Source organism: Bufo bufo, chromosome 10, assembly GCF_905171765.1.
Source record: "Bufo bufo chromosome 10, aBufBuf1.1, whole genome shotgun sequence".
Classification (NCBI taxonomy): Eukaryota; Metazoa; Chordata; class Amphibia; order Anura; family Bufonidae; genus Bufo; species Bufo bufo.
Window position 1 is genome coordinate 134867874 of NC_053398.1, and position 20032 is coordinate 134887905.

Consider the following 20032-nt stretch of genomic DNA (forward strand, 5'->3'; position numbering starts at 1 on the left):
ATCCGCAAAAAAAAATCATACGTTCACATGGGCAACTGGCCACATATATCCCACTGATCGTACTGCAGGACACAGTGCGCGTTCTGGCAAGTCCTGCGGCACGCCACGTCTGTGATCTTTGTTGTTTTCGGATACAGAGGCTCCAAATCCACTGCATGGCTAGAAACAAATGCTAAAAAAAAATTTTAATGCTGGCCTCCTCCAGCCACCACTAGGGGGAGCTCAATGCATCCCATTTAACCCCTCAACAGCCAGCGACGTGCATACATATAAAATGGGTATCGCTGCAATCGCACCAACCCACAGAATAAAGTTATCATGTCACGAAACATAACCTGAAAAACAATGGCACAAAAAAAAAAAAAAAAGCGCCATCGTATGGCAAGGAGGAAAAAATTTTGCCCCTAAAATTGGCTTGCTCTTTAAGGGTTAAACATTGATCGTCATAATCAGCAGTGCAGATGGGAAATTATTTAAAAACAAATAAAAGTGATGAAACTAAAGAAGTGGAAGTTGTGATTTATCATTTTGTTGCAATATATCAATTATCACAATAGTTTTATTTTCTATAATTTGTATCCAGTTTTTCAGAGCGCAGGTAACTCGCCCCTCGTGTGACAGATAATAATCTGCCCCGGCGGAAATGACAGATTTGGAGTGTTGTCGCCGAGCTTCCCATCCCGTGTGGTGTAAATAGTGGCCGCCATCGCCACATATCACTCTTTATAATTAATCGGTTTCCTAATTTCACAGGTCGCCACATGAATCTGCATTTTGCCACATCCCGGCCCAAAGGTTAATGGGGTTTTTCACCTACAAAAGCAATCAAGTTGTACGAAGAAGGCGCCGCTCTTGTTGTCTCCGCGTTAATTATCTCAGAAGAAGATAAAGAACTCCATTAAAAGGCGGAGAGCACAGCGTTAATCACAGGACGCACGGGGGGTGGGGGGGCTATAACCGTTTTCTACCTTGTGATGTAAATGCAATTGTCTCCCACATGGGTGTCTGAGGAACAAGTTTGGATCCGGTAAGGACTATCCAAGATATTGATGACACTTCTCATACTGTGCTGAAGGATACTGGCCCTTTAAAAGGCCCCCCACCGACCAGACAAAAACTCTGAGACAATTCAATGGGCGAGTTTCTATGGGCAAAAGGAAAAGCTTTGTCTAGAGTTTGGATACAATGTTCTGTTATGTCCAAATCATCCAATTCACCGTGTACATCTATTCCTCATCTTGAGTTACATCCTGTATTGTCCTCCAGAGCCGCACTCACTATTCTGCTGGTGCAATCACTTTGAACATACATTACATATTCTGAGTTACATCCTGTATTATACTCCAGAGCTGCACTCACTATTCTGCTGGTGGAGTCACTGTGTACATACATTACTTATCCTGTACTGATCCTGAATTACATCCTGTATTATACCCCCAGAGCTGCACTCACTATTCTGCTGGTGCAATCACTGAACATACATTACCTATTCTGAGTTACATCATGTATTATACTCCAGAGCTGCACTCACTATTCTGCTGGTGGAGTCACTGTGTACATACATTACTTATCCTGTACTGATCCTGTGTTACATCCTGTATTGTACTCCAGAGCTGCACTCACTATTCTGCTGGTGGAGTCACTGTGAACATACATTACTTATCCTGTACTGATCCTGAATTACATCCTGTATCATACCCCAGAGCTGCACTCACTATTCTGCTGGTGCAATCACTGTGTACATACATTACTTATCCTGTACTGATCCTGAATTATATCCTGTATTATCCTCCAGAGCTGCACTCTGCACATAGATTACTTTGCATTCACTGCATTGTAGGAGACGTAGCGTTTCACATTAGATGAAGGAATGATGACACCCAACTAGTTTGAGTGCAGCTTTGGGTGTGAATGGAGGCTTGGGTTAAAACCATGAAAAACGCTGCCCATAAGAACGTCGCCATCTCCCTGATGGCATCTTTATTTAAAAGATATAGCAGCATTTAACAGATTCATAAAATGGTACAGATTGTAAAGAGGACAGGAGATTGCACACTGAAACGTAAACCTGACACCCAGCCGTGCCGAGTAGTCACCCCTCCCCCGTCCATTACTTTCCTTGGCATTCAGCAGCATTTTCAATAGCAGCAAAAATAAACACTTAGGCGTCTTCAGCCATGTGTTAAAAAAAATATAATATATATATCAGCAATCGCTGGTGATTGACGTAGAGCGCCCCCCTAGGAAGAAGTTCATAAAAACACTATAAAATGTAACGCAGCCAACGCGTAGGCACCCCTGCCAGGTGAATAGTCCAGCACGTGGCAGCATTATTCAGAGTCGTCCGCCCTCTGTTTCTCGTCACTCTGTGGAGGAGTCAGGACCCCGCTGCGGACCGGAGTCGCTCTGTTCTTCTCCACAAGCATTTCCATCTTCGCTTGGGCTTTTTCCTAAAAAAGTAAAAATAAAATCAATCAAGTACAAGAAAACGGACATGTGTGACATTAGGGGATTGTAAGTCAAGCAATTGCCCAGTAACATAGGAGGGCGCAGAGCCAGACAGCAGGTAGGCTGACAGGGAAAAGTCACAGCAGATTCTAGCAACACCAAGAGGGAATTGCCAGTCCAATCATTCCTGCATAGTAAGATGACAGTAGAGCTCCCCTTTAAAACTGAACTTCAGATTGATTCAGTAAGGGAAGGGAAGACTACATGTCAGACAAGCGTCACCCACCTGCCTTGCCGCGGGAATCCCAGTAAAGGGGTATTTTATTTTAATTTTTTTATCAAGTACGCCAAATGTCTGACAGGTGCTGGTCCCAGTATAGGAAGAATGTGTCGCCAGTGGAGATGCCCTTTAAATAGTCCATAAGTTGATCACCAATTAAGCCAAACCAGTCTGTTCTCAGCAGTGTGCATGAGGCAGGCAAATGCCCCCCGCCCTGTGTTGTAGCCCCCCTTACAGTCAATGCTATCAGAGCTCAATATAGGTAAAGTGAAGCCACTTACCAGCAGGTCCAAGCAGCCCGTGTGCGTCTGGATATTGTGCACGTCTTCCACGTCCATCCCCTTGAAGAACTTTAATTGGGTCTGTTTCCGCGAGTCTCTTATGGCCATTGCAAACGGTACCATGTGCTTTATACAGGATTCAAGTTCCATCCATTCATAGCCTGCAAGCAGGAAAGAAAAGGGCGTTTGCAACAATGTATCAGCACAGGGGGAAAAACAAACAAATACAATACTGTCTGGAGGGATGAGGTATGCACTCATTTTCTAAATATCCACAACAGGGATCACATTCACTGACAGCAAGCAGAAGACCGAAAAATGGGGCAAAACTACCCCTTTGAGGGTACGGCTACACCGGACAATAGACCACATAAGCCACAGCCGCTTCCAGACTTACCCGTCACCTTTTCCACAAGTTGTGCATTAGAGAAGTGATAGAGGGCAGAGGCGGCCAGGACGCTGTACGGATATTCCAGACACCCGACGTCCAGGATACACAGATCTAGGAGCTACAACAAGATGGGACCATTTACTAGAAGGCCGGACACTATAGACCCCTCCCCCCATATCACACAGGAGCCCCCTCTTACCTCCACTATCTGTATGTAGGTCTGCTGCGGGTACTGGGGAAGCAGGAAATGCTGAAGTTCTTTACTGTACGCCACTTGTAAGTAGACGTTCAACCACGAGACCGCAGTCATCGGCGATAAACGCCACTTAAGTGCCTGAGGAAAGCGTTAACCAAGACAAAGATCCAGTCAAATTAATATGTTGTACAGAAGGTTCTATGAAACCCTACGGTCACCCCATCCCACAAGCACCGCTTACCTTCATGATTATCAGTTCCATGTTCAGGATCTCCTCCTCCGTGCAAGCACAGTCCGTAATGTAGGCAAACTGATGGAGCTTGGGAGGGTAGATTTCCTACAATACAAGGGAAACATGAATTAATCCAAGAGATGGACACCCAACGTTTTCCAGAATGAATCACTTATTGCAATGGTCTCATGTCCCATTGAGCTTCTTCTGAAGAATGCCAACTTGCGCCATGGGAGGCACAGGGACTTCTCCAAATCAACAGTCCAGCGGGATCCACTACAGGAGTCACCACAGGGTGGATAAATTACATGGAAGACCCTAGTTTAAGTCATCTAGGAGGACCTCTGGATCCAAAACATGAATTACCAGATGTCCTAATTTTACACTAGAGAAATCCAATAGGTCACCTCCAGAAAAGAGGGAGACAAGGTTACCCACCTCCAGCTTGGCAGCGATGAATAAGGAGGTGATGCCAATGAGTTGGAGACTGGTCTTTACCACGTTCTCTTGCTCGGCCATAAACCGGTCAAAGAAGTCTTGTGCCAGGTAGAAAGTCTCTCTCTGCAGTTTATAAACTTCACTGACCTGAGAAAGAAGAGGAAACAGCCGTAAGACTGAGGAACTGCAAAGTCACATGCAGAGGAGACGAAGTGCAAGACGTTCTCTTATCCCATGACTTCTTGGTCTCCTTAGAACCTAAAGATCCAACAGGTTCTTGAAAAGATACATTTGGATACGGTGGACAATATCAAAACTGTATCCCATCACCCCACCCTACAGGAACCTACACCCAACTTATGGGGTTTTCCAGTCTGAGCAAGACCTTCTGACATTGAGGGTTTCTCTGGCCAAAGCCAATTACTGGTGGCTTGGTCCTCCCACTGCAATGATGGAAGGAGGCTAGGATATGATACATCATGGCTTCTGCCACACTGGGTGGTATCATATCCTAGCATCCATCATTGCAGTGTGAGGACCAAGCCACCAGTAATTGGCTTTGGCCAGAGAAACCCAGACCCCACTGAAACGTAAACGTTTTAAAGAGGTTACCAACCTCCATGAGCCAGTCCAGCAGGATGGACCTCATGCTCTGCTGCAGCTCTGGATGCCTCCGGAAGACATTTTTGTCCCTCAGGTAGGTTGCGTCCTTGCGCAGCATGTTTCTCCACACGTCATCATGGTTGGCCCAGCTGGAAAACGTGACAAGATAAAAATCAGAGGACGATGCTCACCAGGATCTCCAGGCGTCTGCGGTGCCATTAGTCCGGACTCTACAGCTGCTTCCACCCTGTGCCAGCCCTTCATACTTTATTTTACGAGTTTTGATGCAAAGCCCAGAACGTTCCCATAGTCACCGAGCCCAAACCAGAAATTAACAGCTCAGAATTAACTTTTCAATCCTCGAAAGCAAAAGCTGAAACTTCAACCCTTACATCTGGACCTTATAATAGAGCAGCAGTGTTCTAGGTGGAGCAGCTGAGGAACGTCACATCTATGGACTTCTGGATAAAGCCCCGATCATGGCACCGAAGACCCGAGCCAGGAACGGCTCAAGTGTCCCCCATCACCCGATACGTATCCGCATACCTGAGCTGTGGAAGAGGTGACACCGTAGACGATGGGAATTTCAGGCAGGCATACCGAGGGTGAGGGGAAACGTCTAGAGACCCCGATTCTTTCTCAGGCGTAGGGATGAACTTGCAGGGGCTTCCCCACGAGTCACCGTTTCTCCAATAATCCTAAAACAAGATGACACTTTTCTATAACCTCTACGTTTTATTGGCTGTTGATCTCTAAAGCAGTGTAGTCCAACAGTCCTGGAAGCGTTCCAAGAACATATGACCAATAAGTCTTTTTTGGGGGGTGGGACTAATAAGGGGGTGCAGATCTCCATAGATTAGACTGCCCCTCCCATGTTCTGAGCTGCATGTGCAGAGCCTCCAGGCTTCTCCAATTCACACTGTATAAGGAGACCGCACAGTCTGAAGAGGGAGGAGGTCCTCACATAGCAGAGCCGACACAGTCCAGAACTACGCAGGGCTTAGATGCAGCTAAATCGGATGTTCTTCACTTTGGAAACAAGATGCAACTCTCCTCAAACCCCAATACATCACTTCAGAGGCGACCGACGGATGCACCACGGTAGGAGCGAAGGAGCAGGCAGCACAGATTTTCTGTAGCATCCGCAACGCTCCCCAAAAAAGTACTGGTAACAGAAAACAGCAAACATTTGAGGTGACCACCATTAATGGGGTATCCCCATCTTGTAAAGTGATAGCAGTGAAGGGAAGAAAGTGATGGGGCCCTCCAGCATTTCTCTGCAAAGCAGCACCGCGCCCGCCTGCGCAGGGAACTGCACTCAGCCCGATCACTTGAATGGAGCTAGGTTGGTGTTCCCCCTGCGCAAAGCAGCAGAGCCCCCCCCCCCCCAATAATGAAGAGATGGTCCATCCTTGTTATGCCAACGCTTTATGAGATGGAAAAAATATCCCTTTAAGGGGTTGTCCAGCTTTTAGACCTATTCCCCCCCCCCCCCACACACACACTCCACCAGACCCGCGGAGGGAAAGCATACCTGCCTGCACTGCGAGGTTCACTTCACCCCAACTTCCAGAGTGATGTTCGCCACTGCAGCCAGGCATGCTTCCCTACACCGATCCAGTGGTAAGCGAGGGCTGCCCAAAAGGGGTATTTGGCACTATTCATAGCACTGCTGCATACACAGACCCTGGACGCCATATGAAGGGCTTCTAGGGCCCATGGGATACAGAATAGGCTATAGGGACTGAAGCCACACTACACAGGCTTGTAAAGAACACCATGAAATTCATCAATTACAAGCATTTTGCATTATTGGTCTGGGTTAGGGCTGCAGTAAATGATTATTTCAGTAATAGAGTATTCTATCGTATAAAATAATCTAAGAAAAAAAAAAAAAAAAAAAAAAATGTTCCTTTATAAAATCTCAGACCCCCTGCCATCAGCACCCAACACCCTTCGTCCCCCCCCTGTGCATCAGCTCCACTATCCCCCAGTGCCATCTGCCCCTCCACGTCCCCCAGTGCCGGCCGTCCCCCTTCAGTGACATGTCCCCAGCGCCAGTGAAATACTTACCTTTCCTGTTGGGGCGCGGCTCCACAGCTCCTTCCTCATCTCCGCGCGCTGCACTGGATCCTGACGTCACACAGTGTGGGTCATAGTGCGCGCTTACGCGCACTATGACCCGACGACGTGTCAGGATCCAGTGCAGCGCGGTACGGGCCGGCGGGTGACCACGGAGCGGTAAGTAATAGCAAGCGCTTCACTCCTACTCCGTGGTCACATGACAAACGAATCCTCGATGCAAAACATTTGTATCAAGGATTTTTTTTTTTTCTGTCAAATTACTCGATTCAGTCCCAGTCTGGTTGGAGTTTAGTCACATGTTTCTCTCGCATTTCTATAGAGAAGTCCACAGGAAAAAACAAAAATAAATAAGCATTGTAGGGTGTTACTACTAGCTAATATACATGTTTTCCACAGGAAAAAACACAAAAAATAAAAAGTAAAAAAAGAGTGAGAATTAAGCCTGGCAGTTAGTTTTGATCCAGTATACCGGGGGAGACGTGCTCTTAGGGTTTGTTTAAGTGTTAAAGGGCTCATTCACAAGACCATATGGTGTCCGTGATAAAATGGGCATCACAGCCATACGGTCGTGTGAATGAGCCCCGATACTGATAGGTCATCAGTATCCGCTTGGAGGGTGTCCAACCCACTGGACCCCTCCGATCAGCTCTGAGGCTGCAGCAAGTTCCGCGGCCTCAGGCACAGCGCCATACATTCACTAGTGGCTGTGCTCAGTATCGCAGCTCAGCCCCATTCACTTGAACAGTACGGAGCCCACGTGAACGACGAACGCGACATCACTGGCCTCAAACTGCTGCAGGACCCCCAGATACTGAGGACTGCCCATCAATACTGAACTCCTGGAAAAACCCTTTTAAAGCAAACTATTTGCAAAGTCACTTAATAAATTCGGGACGGTACCTCCAGCCTCCGTGCGCCAGAAGTGGCCGCCATAGACCCGAGCAATGACTCGCACCAGTCCAGTGGAGGGGCCGAGATCTGATGGCACATGTAATACACGTGGTGGAAATGCAGCAAGAACAGCTGAGGACTTGTCCGTCACACGTGTCCCCGGACTTAGTTTGGGTTCACGTGGGTTTTCTGCACTTGTGTATTTTGTCCCGTTATTTTGCAGTTTGACCACCTGCTCCAAATGTTAGCTAAAGGATCAAGGGAAATATGAAACTCCGGACACACAAGCCTTTGTTTTCAGGCATTGTCTTATCCCCTTCTCTGTAGGGGAGACGCTGAAAAAAATAAACGCTAGTGGCGAAAAACACTGCTTGCAAAGAAAAACAAAAACCAACATGCCATTTACAAGGCTGCATTCAGCTGTGCCCATATTGCGGCCTGCAATATATGGGCACCGACCTTGTGCGCACCGTATCACAGATGCAAACCCATTCACTTGGATGGGTCCGCAATCCGGAAGATACGGCGCGGAAGGCAGTGGAATGCTTCCGTGGCATTTTGGTCTGTGCCTCTACACCGAAAAAAAATATAAAAATGATAGAACATGCTGTATTTTTTTTCGGGTGTGCGGATGGAGCACGGACTCCTTCACGTTGAATGGGTCTGCAGCCATCAGCACGGACCACGTCTGTGCATTGGGGGCAGTTTGCGGTCCCAAATTCCCGGCACACGTTCATGAGGACCTCAGGCTCCATTTCTTGCGGATCTGCAAAACACAGAAGTCGCCCGTGTGCCTTCCTCAGTTTGCGGAACGGAACAAGCGGCTCATTTTAGAAATGCCTATTCTTGTCCGCCAAACGGACAATAGGACAGGTTATATAATTATTTTTTTTTACGGGGCCACGGAACGGAGCAACGGATGCGGACAGCACGCTGAGTGCTGTCCGCATCTTTTGCAGCCCCATTGAAGTGAATGGATCCGCACCCGAGCCGCAAAAACTGCAGCCTGGATGCAGACCAGAACGGTCATGAGGCCTTAGGGCAAGTTCAGTGTTTTTCATGTGCTAAAAAAAAAATTAAAAAAATCCTGATTTGTATTGAATTTTAATGTGGATTCTGCGCCGAAAACCTTGCAGCACGTGCGCTGAAATCGCCTTGCGTCTTTTTAGGCCACACCAAGAAAGTCCATACCCATCCCTGGTGCAGCAGGGCGCGGCGGTAGGAGCTGGATTGCGTCCCCCCCACCCCGTGTGCAGAAGAAGCCCTGGGTAGATTAACAAGCCGGGTTTCCGATTGAAGTCAATGGAGATAGTTTGCGGACACTTTCGGCTTGTTTTTTGGGTGAGGGATCCAAAACCAAAAATTTATGGCAGAAAAAAAAAAAAATTGTACGGAGGTACGCTTCGTAAAACACACGCCTGGCGTTTCATCTGCCCTTTTTGATGCGGTTGTCAGACGCAATGTGTAACCCAAAATCCTAAATGACGCATCCATACATTCACAGAGTAAACAAAACTTCCAAAAACAACAAGTCTCCTTTATAAGCAGAGGGTGGTAATGGCCACAGAGCGTCGCGGCCACTTACCTGCTGCTCGTACTGCTTCTTCTTGGTCATTTCCAACATCTCCAGCTCCAGGTTTTCGTCCGGATCCTGCAAAAACTGCAGAAGGAGCAATGAGGCGGGAGCGAGCAGAGGCCTCCCATACCCCACACACGGCTCTTTGTATGCACTTACAATGGCCACATCTGCCTTTCTCTTCCTGGAGTGCCCCGCCACCGCCACAGCCTTTGTCGGCTTCTCTTTTGTGAAATTGCTGAAATTAAATATAAAAAAAAATACATAAATAAATATATATATAAATAAAATAACTCTGATCATGGCTGCAACAGATGGCACAGGAGAGCGGGGGCAGGGCTGGCACTGGGCACCTGGCATGGGGGCTCTGTACCTACCTCATCACTGGCATCTCAGGGGGCAATGAGGAGGATCTGCAGCTGAAAATGAAGAGGACAGCAGGGTGAGAAGCTCACATTTGGCCAGGGGGATGTTGCAGGGCCTTCCCAGCCCCCACTGAAGCTTTGGCGCCTGGAGGAGGAGGAGGGGGGGAGGTGCAGGGGCCCCCGGGCGGTGGAGCTGGGCCCCGGGAGCAATGCGACCCTCAGTCAGAAGGAAATGGCTGCAAAGTTTGCACTGGGGGGAGGGGAGGGTATAAGGGCGTGCTCCCCCCAGCAGACATTAACCCCCTAAGGGCCGCTGAGGCTTACCGCAAGTGGTTAAACGCACCCCCACAATTATAACGCATGTAAGCCGCAGCGGAAAGGACTTACCAGAAGTGTCGGGGTGCAGGGGCCCCTCCTCGGCCGGGGGGCTTAGTACAGGAATCAGTAAGACTAGTTCCTCAAAGTATTGGGGGTGCGCTATAGAAACTCGGGGTCACATGTCTCCTACAGGCCGGCAGGTAACGGGGAGCCCGCCCTGGGAGCCGGGGGTGACATGGGGGCAGGTGGAGGGCTCCGGGAAGCGGCTTCCAGCAAGTAACAGACACCGTTCTGGGGGGGAGGGGGCTGGCTGACTGCTCAGGGGCCCCTGCTGCTGCGACTCTCTGGATAATCACAGCCGCCGCTCTCCCGACCCCCCAGTTATAACCACCGCCGGCCGGGGATCCGGGGGCGGGACTGGCGCCCAGGGCGTGGCCAAGGCGGTGGGCGTGGCCAAGACACCTGGAAGTGGACGGGACACGTGGGGTGCGGGAGCCGAATGTAAACAGAGAGCGGTGTCGGGGGCCCCGCGGGCGTCGGGGGGAGGTGAGGACCGGACACATTGTGGACTGGGGGGAGTGGGCGGGGCTCTGTGTGCGGGGAGCGTGCGTGACGTCACCGCGTTCTACCCCCCCGACCCTGCCGCACCTGATGTGTTCTAGGCCCTAGATTCACCTTCCGTCATTCACCTTCAGGCCTCATGCACACCACCGTATGTATTTTGCGGTCCGTAAAAAAAAAACAACGGATGGCGTCCGTGTGCATTGCGTATTTGGCGGAACGGAACAGCCGGCCCCTAATAGATAACAGTCCTGTCCTTGGCGTGTTCTATTTTTTTGCGGAACGGACATATGGAGTAAGGCCTATTGCACACGACCGTATGGCTTTTTCAGTGTTTTGCGATCCGTTTTAAACGGATCCGTTGTTCCGTTTTTTGTTTCCGTTTTGTTTCCGTTTCCGTTCCGTTTTTCCGTTCCGTTTTTCCGTATGGCAAATACAGTATACAGTTATTTCATAGAAAAAATTGGGCTGGGCATAACATTTTCAATAGATGGATCCGCAAAAAACGGAACGGATACGGAAGACATACGGATGCACTTCCGTATGCATTCCGTTTTTTTTGCGGACCCATAGACTTTAATGGAGCCACGGAACGTGATTTGCGGCCAAATATAGGACATGTTCTATGTTAAAACGGAACGGAAAAACGGAAAAACGGAAACGGAATGCATACGGAGTACATTCCGTTTTTTTTGCGGACCCATTGAAATCAATGGCTCCGTATACGGACCGTATACGGACCGCAAAAAACGGCCAGTAAACGGGAAAAAAAAACGGCCGTGTGAAAGAGGCCTAAGTTTTTGGCGGAACTATTGAAATGAATGGTTCCGCATACGGTCCGCGACAAAAAACTGAGAGAAAATCCATCCGTGAGCCCTAAAAGAGCGTTTATATATATTTTTTGGGGTCTGTTCTTCAGGAGAAAAAGAGCGCTTTGTGTAAATTGGCGATTTCCGTACGTACCACAAGACCCTTCTGTAGGCGCCATATAACCGCTCTTTACCACGTACGTCCACCTAACATGTCTGCTTTCCCCCCCACCGCGGATCGCCTCCGTTCTTTTTGACCATCCATCCTGACGGCGTCCGGAGCGATCAGAGGATTTTTGCGGTTTCATACGTTTTCTAGGTTTAGCTTCACTGACTGGAGGTGAACCCCGAGGGGGCACGCGCCGCGGCTATGCAGGGGGTCAGGCGGGACCTGTACGTTCCTAGCGTGTTTTAAATGCCCTCAGCACGAACTGCGGCGCGGCCTGCCATTGGAGGCGGGTTCTGCGCAGATTTAACCTGCACTGAATTCAGCCTCAAACGCGCACCGCAAATCCTCCGCGTGAACATACCCTTAGGGCTCGTTCACCTGTCCGTGTCCATTTCACGCCGTCATCCGTCCGCCACGGACGCAGCTTTCCAGAGCATCTCCTATCAGAACAGACGTATCGCCGTTGTTTCCGTGATTTTCACGGACCCACAGACTTCAATGGGCACGTGTGCTTCGCATCCCAGACCAAAAGCCGTTTGTGTCTCCGTGATTTTTTTCACCGACTCGCGGTCAGTAAAAAAAAAAAAAATACTGGTGTGTGAACAGACACATTGAAATAAATGGGTACATGTGCCGTCCGTGAAAAATGCCGACCGTACAAGTTAGCGAAAAGCAGAAATGTGAACGAGGCCTTAGCACACCGCACACGGGCGCAGTTTTTTTCATGTGGATTTCTATGCGTTTCTGCACCGTAAAACGCATGTTAGGCCTCATGCACACGACCGTTGTTTTGCTCCGCATCCGAGCCGCAGTTTTTGTGGATTTGGGTGCGGACCCATTCACTTCAATGGGGCCGCAAAAGATGCAGACAGCGGTCCGTGTGCTGTCCGCATCCGTGGTCCGCGAAAAAAATATATAACCTTTCCTATTCTTGTCCGTTTTGTGGACAAGAATAGGCAGTTATATTAATGGCTGTCTGCGCTGTTCCGCACACAGACGCCATCCGTGTTTTGCGGATCCGCAATATACACAACGGTCGTGTGCATGTAGCCTTCCATGCGTTTCTGCACCATAAAACACTTGTTAGGCCTCATGCACACGACTGTTGTTTTGCAGTCCATTTTTCACGGATCCGTTGTTCCATATCTGAGGTTTTTTTTTCCTCTGATTTAAGTCCTCTTCCGTTCCGTTATTCCACAAAACATATCCATATGCGATCCGTTTTTTGCGGATCGGAAACAGTAACTTATTAATCACCAAACACATGAGCAATATGGGCTGGGCATAGCATTCACGTGGATCCTGCGCCTCCGTGGGGCTGTGCCGGGTGGTAAATGCAGGCGGAGGCCATGCTGTTTACCGTACCTGTGAATTCACTGCCCCCGTCTAAGGGCGGTGCACTACGGAGCGCTTCCATGACATTTCGATCCGTGCCTATGCTCTATTTTTTTTTGCGGTGCAGACGGATCGCAGACCCATTCAAGTTGAATGGGCCCCGCATCCGCCAGCGCAGGCCACGCGGTGCCCGTGAATGCACAGCACAGGCGGCGCACGTTCATGCGCATAAGCCCTAAGTGGAAGACTCGATCCGTGAAAGGGAACCTCGCTCAGAGTTGTGCTGCCATGCAGGGTGGCCACGTGTAAAATACGGAATGCACACGGACGTCATCCGTATTCTTTGCGGATCCGTTTTTTGCTGACTGCGTGCATGAGGCCTGAGATGGGTGGGGGTCCAACACCGGGCACCCCCACTGATCAGCTGTTTGCGGGCCGGGTGCGCGAGGCCCGATATTGATGACCTGTCCTGAGGAATGATTTTGACGCTTATTTTCCCTGTGCCGATTTTGCTGCGAGCCCAAAACTAATCTCCGGCCAAATCCTCGTGTGTTGCAGGTGGCGGATTCACCATGAACTTCACCCCCCCCCCTGCAACGCAATGAAAATCCGCGGAAAGAATCGACAGGCCGCAGATTTCAACGTATGAACGTAAAAAATTTCCGCGTGGCGTAGATGTCCCAGTAACTCACAGCGAGCCCCGGCCGCAGCGCTGTGTGTGTGTGTTTTTTTTTACCTTTTGTAAAAAAAAAAAAGCTGCACAAACGCCTTTCACGGTTTGTGCATGCGGCCTCCATGGAGGAGGTAATGAGCCCTTTCGAGGCGCAGCCGCGGTCAGTACACACGTAGGGCACCCATGGAGAACCAGCCGGTGGTGACCGTGTAATGGAGGAAGGACTTGAACCTCAAACTCTCCGTATAGGACTGAGAGGGTTAATGGCCAGGATCAGAGTTTTCTTCCATCCCTGCAGTTGTGTTATGTCTGTGACGGGATAAAGCGGGCGAGGGTCTGACTGCCCCCGACACCCAACTTGTGACCTACATGTCTTCTCAGTGGGGGCCTAATGGGTGCGGACCCATTCATTCTCTATGGGGACAGGACTTTTCAGGACAGTCCAAATTCTGCAAAATTTATTAAGGGGGTGATGGCTGAATGATGGTATAGCCTCCGTCGCCCATATGCTTCAGTCTCCTGATATTTACTGGACTCCGATGTGTGATCGGGGGGCGACGACTGGGATGCTCAGCGTCCATTCCTGTGCCCCGGACATGAGGCGGTCACTTGTAATGGACGGGGCTGATGGTGTCACCTCTCATACAGGAATTTCCGGTGTATGGACGGCCTCCGCATCAACTACCCCCTCCCCCTCCCTCAGGGGCTTAAAGGGAGGAAATGTTGCCCATAGCAAAATGTCGCTGCCCCGTCTGCCATACCCCCTATTCCATCCCAAACCCCTTGGTGAATAGATTCTATGTGATGTGGGGCCCCAACATTATATGGACCCCATAGGCTGCCTCTACGGCAGTGATCTCTAACCTGTGTCTGCCTTGCAAAACTACAACTCCCAGCATGCCCCCAGAGCCACAGATTGGAGATCACTGCAGTGGAGTATGCAGCCTGTCAGGGCATGCTGGGAGTTGTAGTTTTACAGCGTCAGGAACACCAGAGGTTGGAGATCAATGCTGTATAGTATGCGGGCATGCTGGGAGTTGTAGTTTTACAGCGTCAGGAACACCAGAGGTTGGAGATCACTACTGTATAGTATGCGGGCATGCTGGGAGTTGTAGTTTTACAGCGCCAGGAACACCAGAGGTTGGAGATCACTACTGTATAGTATGCGGGCATGCTGGGAGTTGTAGTTTTACAGCGTCAGGAACACCAGAGGTTGGAGATCACTACTGTATAGTATGCGGGCATGCTGGGAGTTGTAGTTTTACAGCGTCAGGAACACCAGAGGTTGGAGATCACTACTGTATAGTATGCGGGCATGCTGGGAGTTGTAGTTTTACAGCGTCAGGAACACCAGAGGTTGGAGATCAATGCTGTATAGTATAAGGGCATGCTGGGAGTTGTAGTTTTACAGCGTCAGGAACACCAGAGGTTGGAGATCAATGCTGTATAGTATGCGGGCATGCTGGGAGTTGTAGTTTTACAGCGTCAGGAACACCAGAGGTTGGAGATCAATGCTGTATAGTATGCGGGCATGCTGGGAGTTGTAGTTTTACAGCGTCAGGAACACCAGAGGTTGGAGATCAATGCTGTATAGTATAAGGGCATGCTGGGAGTTGTAGTTTTACAGCGTCAGGAACACCAGAGGTTGGAGATCACTACTGTATAGTATGCGGGCATGCTGGGAGTTGTAGTTTTACAGTACAGTGGTTGGAGGTTGTTCCTTATGAAATGTAGATTTAAAGGGCTGTTCCATCCTCCTCTGTTTCCTCTGCTCGCGGTCACTCCTCCTGTTTTCTTATTATTTTTGAAAGGCGATGCCGTTTTTGCAGCTCTTTGGGAGACTGAGGTCCGTAGTCATTGGGATGGTGCACCTGAGAGCTTTACCAGGTAGGTGGGGGAGGGGCGGCTAGATACCAGTTACAGGGGTTTTACAGGATTTTGATACTGATGACCCATCCTCAGGACAGGTCATCGGTATCTGATCGGCGGGGGTCCGACACCTGGGACCCCCGCCGATCAGCTGTTCCTGTGAGCGCCGCGCCCTTCTCCGTGCTCACCAAGCACATGGTCATACAATGTATAGCGGCCGTGTTTAATATGGCACTCAGGCCCATTCACTTCAATTGGGCTGAGCGCTATACCAAGCACGGCCACAATACAATGCGCGGCGCTGTGCTTGGTGAGCGCGGAGAAGGGCGTGGCGTTCACAGGAGCGCCAGTGCCTTCTCGAACAGCTGATCGGCAGGGGGTCCCGGGTGTCGGACCCCCGCCGATCAGATACCGATGACCTGTCCTGAGGATGGGTCATCAGTATCAAAATCCCAATAAACCCCTTTAAGTGATCCTAGCGTTCCTTTCACGTTAACCCTTGTTTTCCAGGCACGCCGCGCTGCACGTCATCAGTGGGGCAGATTCTGGAGGAGGCTTGTAAGGAAGCTGAGATCTACAGGAAGGCTGGCATTGTAAGGGTTAAGGCGTCCCTGTTATTCTCGCCAATTATCTCATATCCGTCAGTCTTCACAGCTGTCTCCTGATTGGATGCTACGGCTGTCACTCAGGGCAGAGAGGAGGGGCTGTGAAGCAGTACAATGCAGGAGCAGAACCTGGCAGAGTAAAACTTCATAATCACACTGCTCCTAATCATAAAAGCTCCAGAATAGGTACATTTGTTCTGTTCTCTCCAGCCGCCAACTGGCACTGTCAGCAGTTTATCATAGTGTAAACTGCTGACAGATCCCTTTAACCCCTTAGTGTATAGTGCCATACATGTACAGCGTTAGCGGGTAGTCGCAGTGTGGAGCAAACTGAGAAAAATGTGGCAGGTGGCGGTTGTGACCGGGATCAGAGATACTGCAGGCAGCGAGTGAAAATCCCATAGACTGCAATAGAAGGTGTGCACATGTAATGGGACTAAAAATTACTGGAAAAAAATCTTGAAAAATAAAAAAATATAATTTTTTAATGAACCCCTTTTCTCAATATTTACATGTAAAAATAAACAAATAAAAATATAAACATAACCAGTATCTCCTCATCTAAAAAATGTGTTATCTACCCCAAAATGGTAGCAGTAAATACTGCAGCTCGCCCCAAAAAATAAGCCCTCCGTAGACAGCAGTATAAAAACGTAAGGTCCGAATATGGCGATGGAAAAAAAGTTTTATTTTTTTAGAAGGTTTTTATTTATTTATTTTGAAGTAGTAAAACATAATATAAAAACATGCAGATTTGGGATCACGTGACTGTAATAACCCACAGAATAAGGACCTCGTGTCATTTTTAGCGCATAATGAAAAGCGTAGTAACAAAACCAAACCTTGGCGAATTTTATATTTTTTTTTTTACTCAACACATTATTATTTTTTAACTGAAATGGTGCCATTAAAAATAAAACTTGTCCTGCAAAAAATAAGCCCCCGTACGGCTCTGTGAACAGAAAATGTAAAAAGTTGTGGCTCTTGGAAGGTGGGGAGGAAAAAACGAAAATTGTCTCAGTCTTTAAGGGGGGTTGTATCAGCCTGGACCTTGATGGCCTATCACTAGGATAGGTGGGACCCACACGTATCTCTAAGAGTGTACGTCGGCTTTCCGCTCACTTCGGGGGGTCCCATTCTGGAAATCGATCTAGGACCCGCACCTATCCTAGGGATATGCCACCAGTGGCTCAGCTGAGACAACCCTTTTAGTGGGATCAGATAATAAAGTTACGTCTGCCTAGTCACCACTAGGGGGAGCTCACAGCATACTGTTTTATCATTGCAGTGGACAAAAGGCTCCCTCTAGTGGTGGCTGCAGCTATAACATGTTATCAAGTAACTATATCTGCGCAGGGGATTTGGAGCTTTGTAGCAGAAAAACTGAGCTCTGACCTGATAGATATGAGCTTGCCTTTAATTGCCACGCCTGTATTTGATCTGTCTGCCAATCCTTGGCGCCAGCGACTGCGCTTTATTGGAGCTGGTGATTTTCTCTTGTCAGGACGGCCTGATGGTGGAGAACATGAATGACGTCCCGTATACCCTGCACGTCGGACCGGAGGTTACGGCATCCATGGCCGCGGTGTGCGCCGCTGTCAGGCAGACGTGCCCACAGCTCCCTCTAGGGGTTCAGGTCCTCGCTTGCGCCAATCAGCAAGCCTTGGCGGTGGCGCTGGCAGCAGGTAAACAGCAGTGGAAGCAGGACTTAGGTGAGCAGAACTTTAATGGTAGGACAGCTAAGCTGTAATTACTGAAGTCTGGCGTCCCCCTTGTCTCAGGGAAAGCCCATGGGAGTCACGCGGTGGTCACCCAGCTTTCCTGTTGTTTCTGGGGGCAGGTTGGTGGGGTGAGGACTAGCAGGAAGCCCCCCTCCCCCCCCAGTACATGACTCCCATCCGGACCCCTAATCTCCGCTGTTGTACAGGGCTGGACTTCATACGAGCCGAGAGCTTTGTCTTCTCTCACGTCGCTGATGAAGGACTGGTGAGCGCCTGCGCTGGAGACCTGCTGCGGTACCGCAAGGCTGTGGGCGCGGAGCACGTCCAGATCTTCGCCGACATTAAGAAGAAGCACAGGTCAGTGGCCGCGGGCGCCGCGGACATTGCTGTTAGCAACGAGGCTTGTAAAATTCTGCAACTTCCTAATAGGCTTTTTTTTATTAAGTTAAAGATTTCTGCTTGCTGTCAGTGAATGGAAACAGAAATATTTGGAAACTGATCTCTATTTTTACGATGGATCCATTTGACCCGGAGACAAGGCCGTTTAGATTGTGTGACCTGTGATTGGCTGGAGTCTTGTATTTCGCTCGCTAGATGCAATTGTAGCAACCCCTCAGCTATAATATAAGGTCAGGATGGCTTTGGAGCCTCTGGATGTACAGAAGAATGTTTCCATTTGCTGACTGCAAGCAGAGATCTTGAAAATGATGAGAAATGACAGCAAAGTCTCCGAAACTTGGAGATCTGTGACTTAGCGCTCGTTCACACGACCGTTTGAAGCCCGTGCTGTGGACCGCAAATTGCACGGGGGCAGCCGCATGGGGATCGCAGACCCATTCACTTGATTGGGTCCACGATCCGTACGTTCCGCAAAAAGATAGCGCAACTTCTATTTTTGCGGTGCGGAGGCACGGAACCCCCAGAAAGCACTCTGTAGTGTTCCGTTCCGTGCTTCCGTTCCGGATTTGCGGACCCGTTGAAGTGAATTGGTCCGCATCCGTGATGCGGAATGAACACGTAACGGTTCCCGTGTATTGCGGTTCCGCAGTACGGTAACGGGCAGCACACGTTCGTGTGAATGAGCCCTTAGCCAGTGAGTCAGTTATTTACATGGATGGGTCCTATAAGAAAATGTCCGTGTTCTCAGCTCCCACGCCGTGACTGCGGACGTTACGATATCGGAGACGGCAAAGGCAGCGGAGTTCTTCTTGGCGGATGGCGTTATATTGACCGGCGTCGCTACAGGACAAGAAGCAGATCCACGAGAACTGAAAGGTATAGGACGAAGATCCTCGCCTCCCGACCAATACTCCTCACAGCTGAAGGTTCGCTACAAATACATTTTACCTGCACTGATACATTGTAACAGGTCGGGAGCCGATGTGCGCTGCTGATGGGTTTAGCTCACAGCGGATTGTCTAGACTGGATTTAATTGTAACAAACTCCCAGCTGTGAGAAGTCTTGGGTCAGGATGAGTTTTCGCTCTCTCTGGACGTTTCTGTTCACTGACAGCAATCAGAGATGTGGAGGCTGGTGAGAAGGTCTATTAGATGTATTTCCGTAGAGGATCAGCCATTAACCTCTTCCGTCCCGTCCTAGAGGTCCAGCGCTGCGTCCAGATTCCCGTTCTCGTCGGGTCGGGGGTGACGCTGGATAACCTGGAGAAGTACTCCGACGCCAGCGCCTTGATCGTCGGCTCCTACTTCAAACGTGGCGGCGACTGGAGAAACAACGTGGACTACGAGAAGGTCGTGACCTTCATGGACAAGGTCAATAAGCTGCGGGACTGATGGACAGTCAGCTGGTACTGCCCCCTGGTGGCCACTATGGGAGTAGTAGTCCCAGTCCTGGGTATAGGGCTCTGGACCTTTCGACCTACCTCTGATTTCCCACAAATTGTTAAATTTTTTAATTTTTCAAGTGAAAAATAATTAAGTTGAAACATTTTCAGGTTTGTCTTCTGTCTCTGGATACAAACTGACAGCCATGGGCGGAGCAATCATCCGGAGCGGTCACCCACTAGCTGCGGTGCCTGTTGCTAGGCAGCCGTCTGAAAAAGAGGTTCTGTTACAGAATTTCTCTGGAGAGAATGCCCCATGTGACCCCATGTGACCCATGAGAATGCCCCATGTGACCCACCCTTCTAAATCCCCCCCCATCAGTGAACTGCATCATCAAGCAGATG

General features: G+C 49.5%; 2 protein-coding genes across 4 annotated transcripts; one reads left to right on the top strand and one right to left on the bottom strand.

Annotated features, from left to right (window-relative positions):
• Positions 1 to 1970: 1970 nt before the first annotated feature.
• CCNE1 (cyclin E1) lies at positions 1971 to 10350 on the bottom strand. Of its 3 annotated transcripts, XM_040410040.1 has the most exons (12): positions 10174 to 10350; positions 9799 to 9840; positions 9581 to 9659; positions 9431 to 9505; positions 5416 to 5567; positions 4883 to 5018; positions 4267 to 4413; positions 3838 to 3933; positions 3600 to 3734; positions 3407 to 3518; positions 3010 to 3170; positions 1971 to 2450 (listed from the first exon to the last, which is right to left on the bottom strand). In XM_040410040.1, the coding sequence occupies exons 2-12, from the start codon at positions 9810 to 9812 to the stop codon at positions 2331 to 2333; spliced, it is 1227 nt and encodes a 408-aa protein (XP_040265974.1). In that variant the 5' UTR covers positions 9813 to 9840; positions 10174 to 10350; the 3' UTR covers positions 1971 to 2330. The 3 variants fall into 3 exon arrangements, with proteins under 3 accessions (XP_040265974.1, XP_040265976.1, XP_040265975.1); XM_040410042.1 differs by lacking the exon at positions 9799 to 9840 and having other exon boundaries at positions 2315 to 2450; XM_040410041.1 differs by lacking the exon at positions 9431 to 9505 and having other exon boundaries at positions 2315 to 2450.
• A 33-nt stretch (positions 10351 to 10383) lies between these two features.
• On the top strand, positions 10384 to 19758 carry LOC120980763 (uncharacterized protein F13E9.13, mitochondrial-like). Its single transcript, XM_040410043.1, has 7 exons — positions 10384 to 10650; positions 15463 to 15538; positions 16031 to 16113; positions 17630 to 17810; positions 18053 to 18203; positions 18994 to 19121; positions 19447 to 19758. Exons 2-7 carry the CDS (start codon positions 15466 to 15468, stop codon positions 19635 to 19637), a joined length of 807 nt encoding a protein of 268 aa, XP_040265977.1. The 5' UTR covers positions 10384 to 10650; positions 15463 to 15465; the 3' UTR covers positions 19638 to 19758.
• The last annotated feature ends 274 nt before the right edge of the window (positions 19759 to 20032 follow it).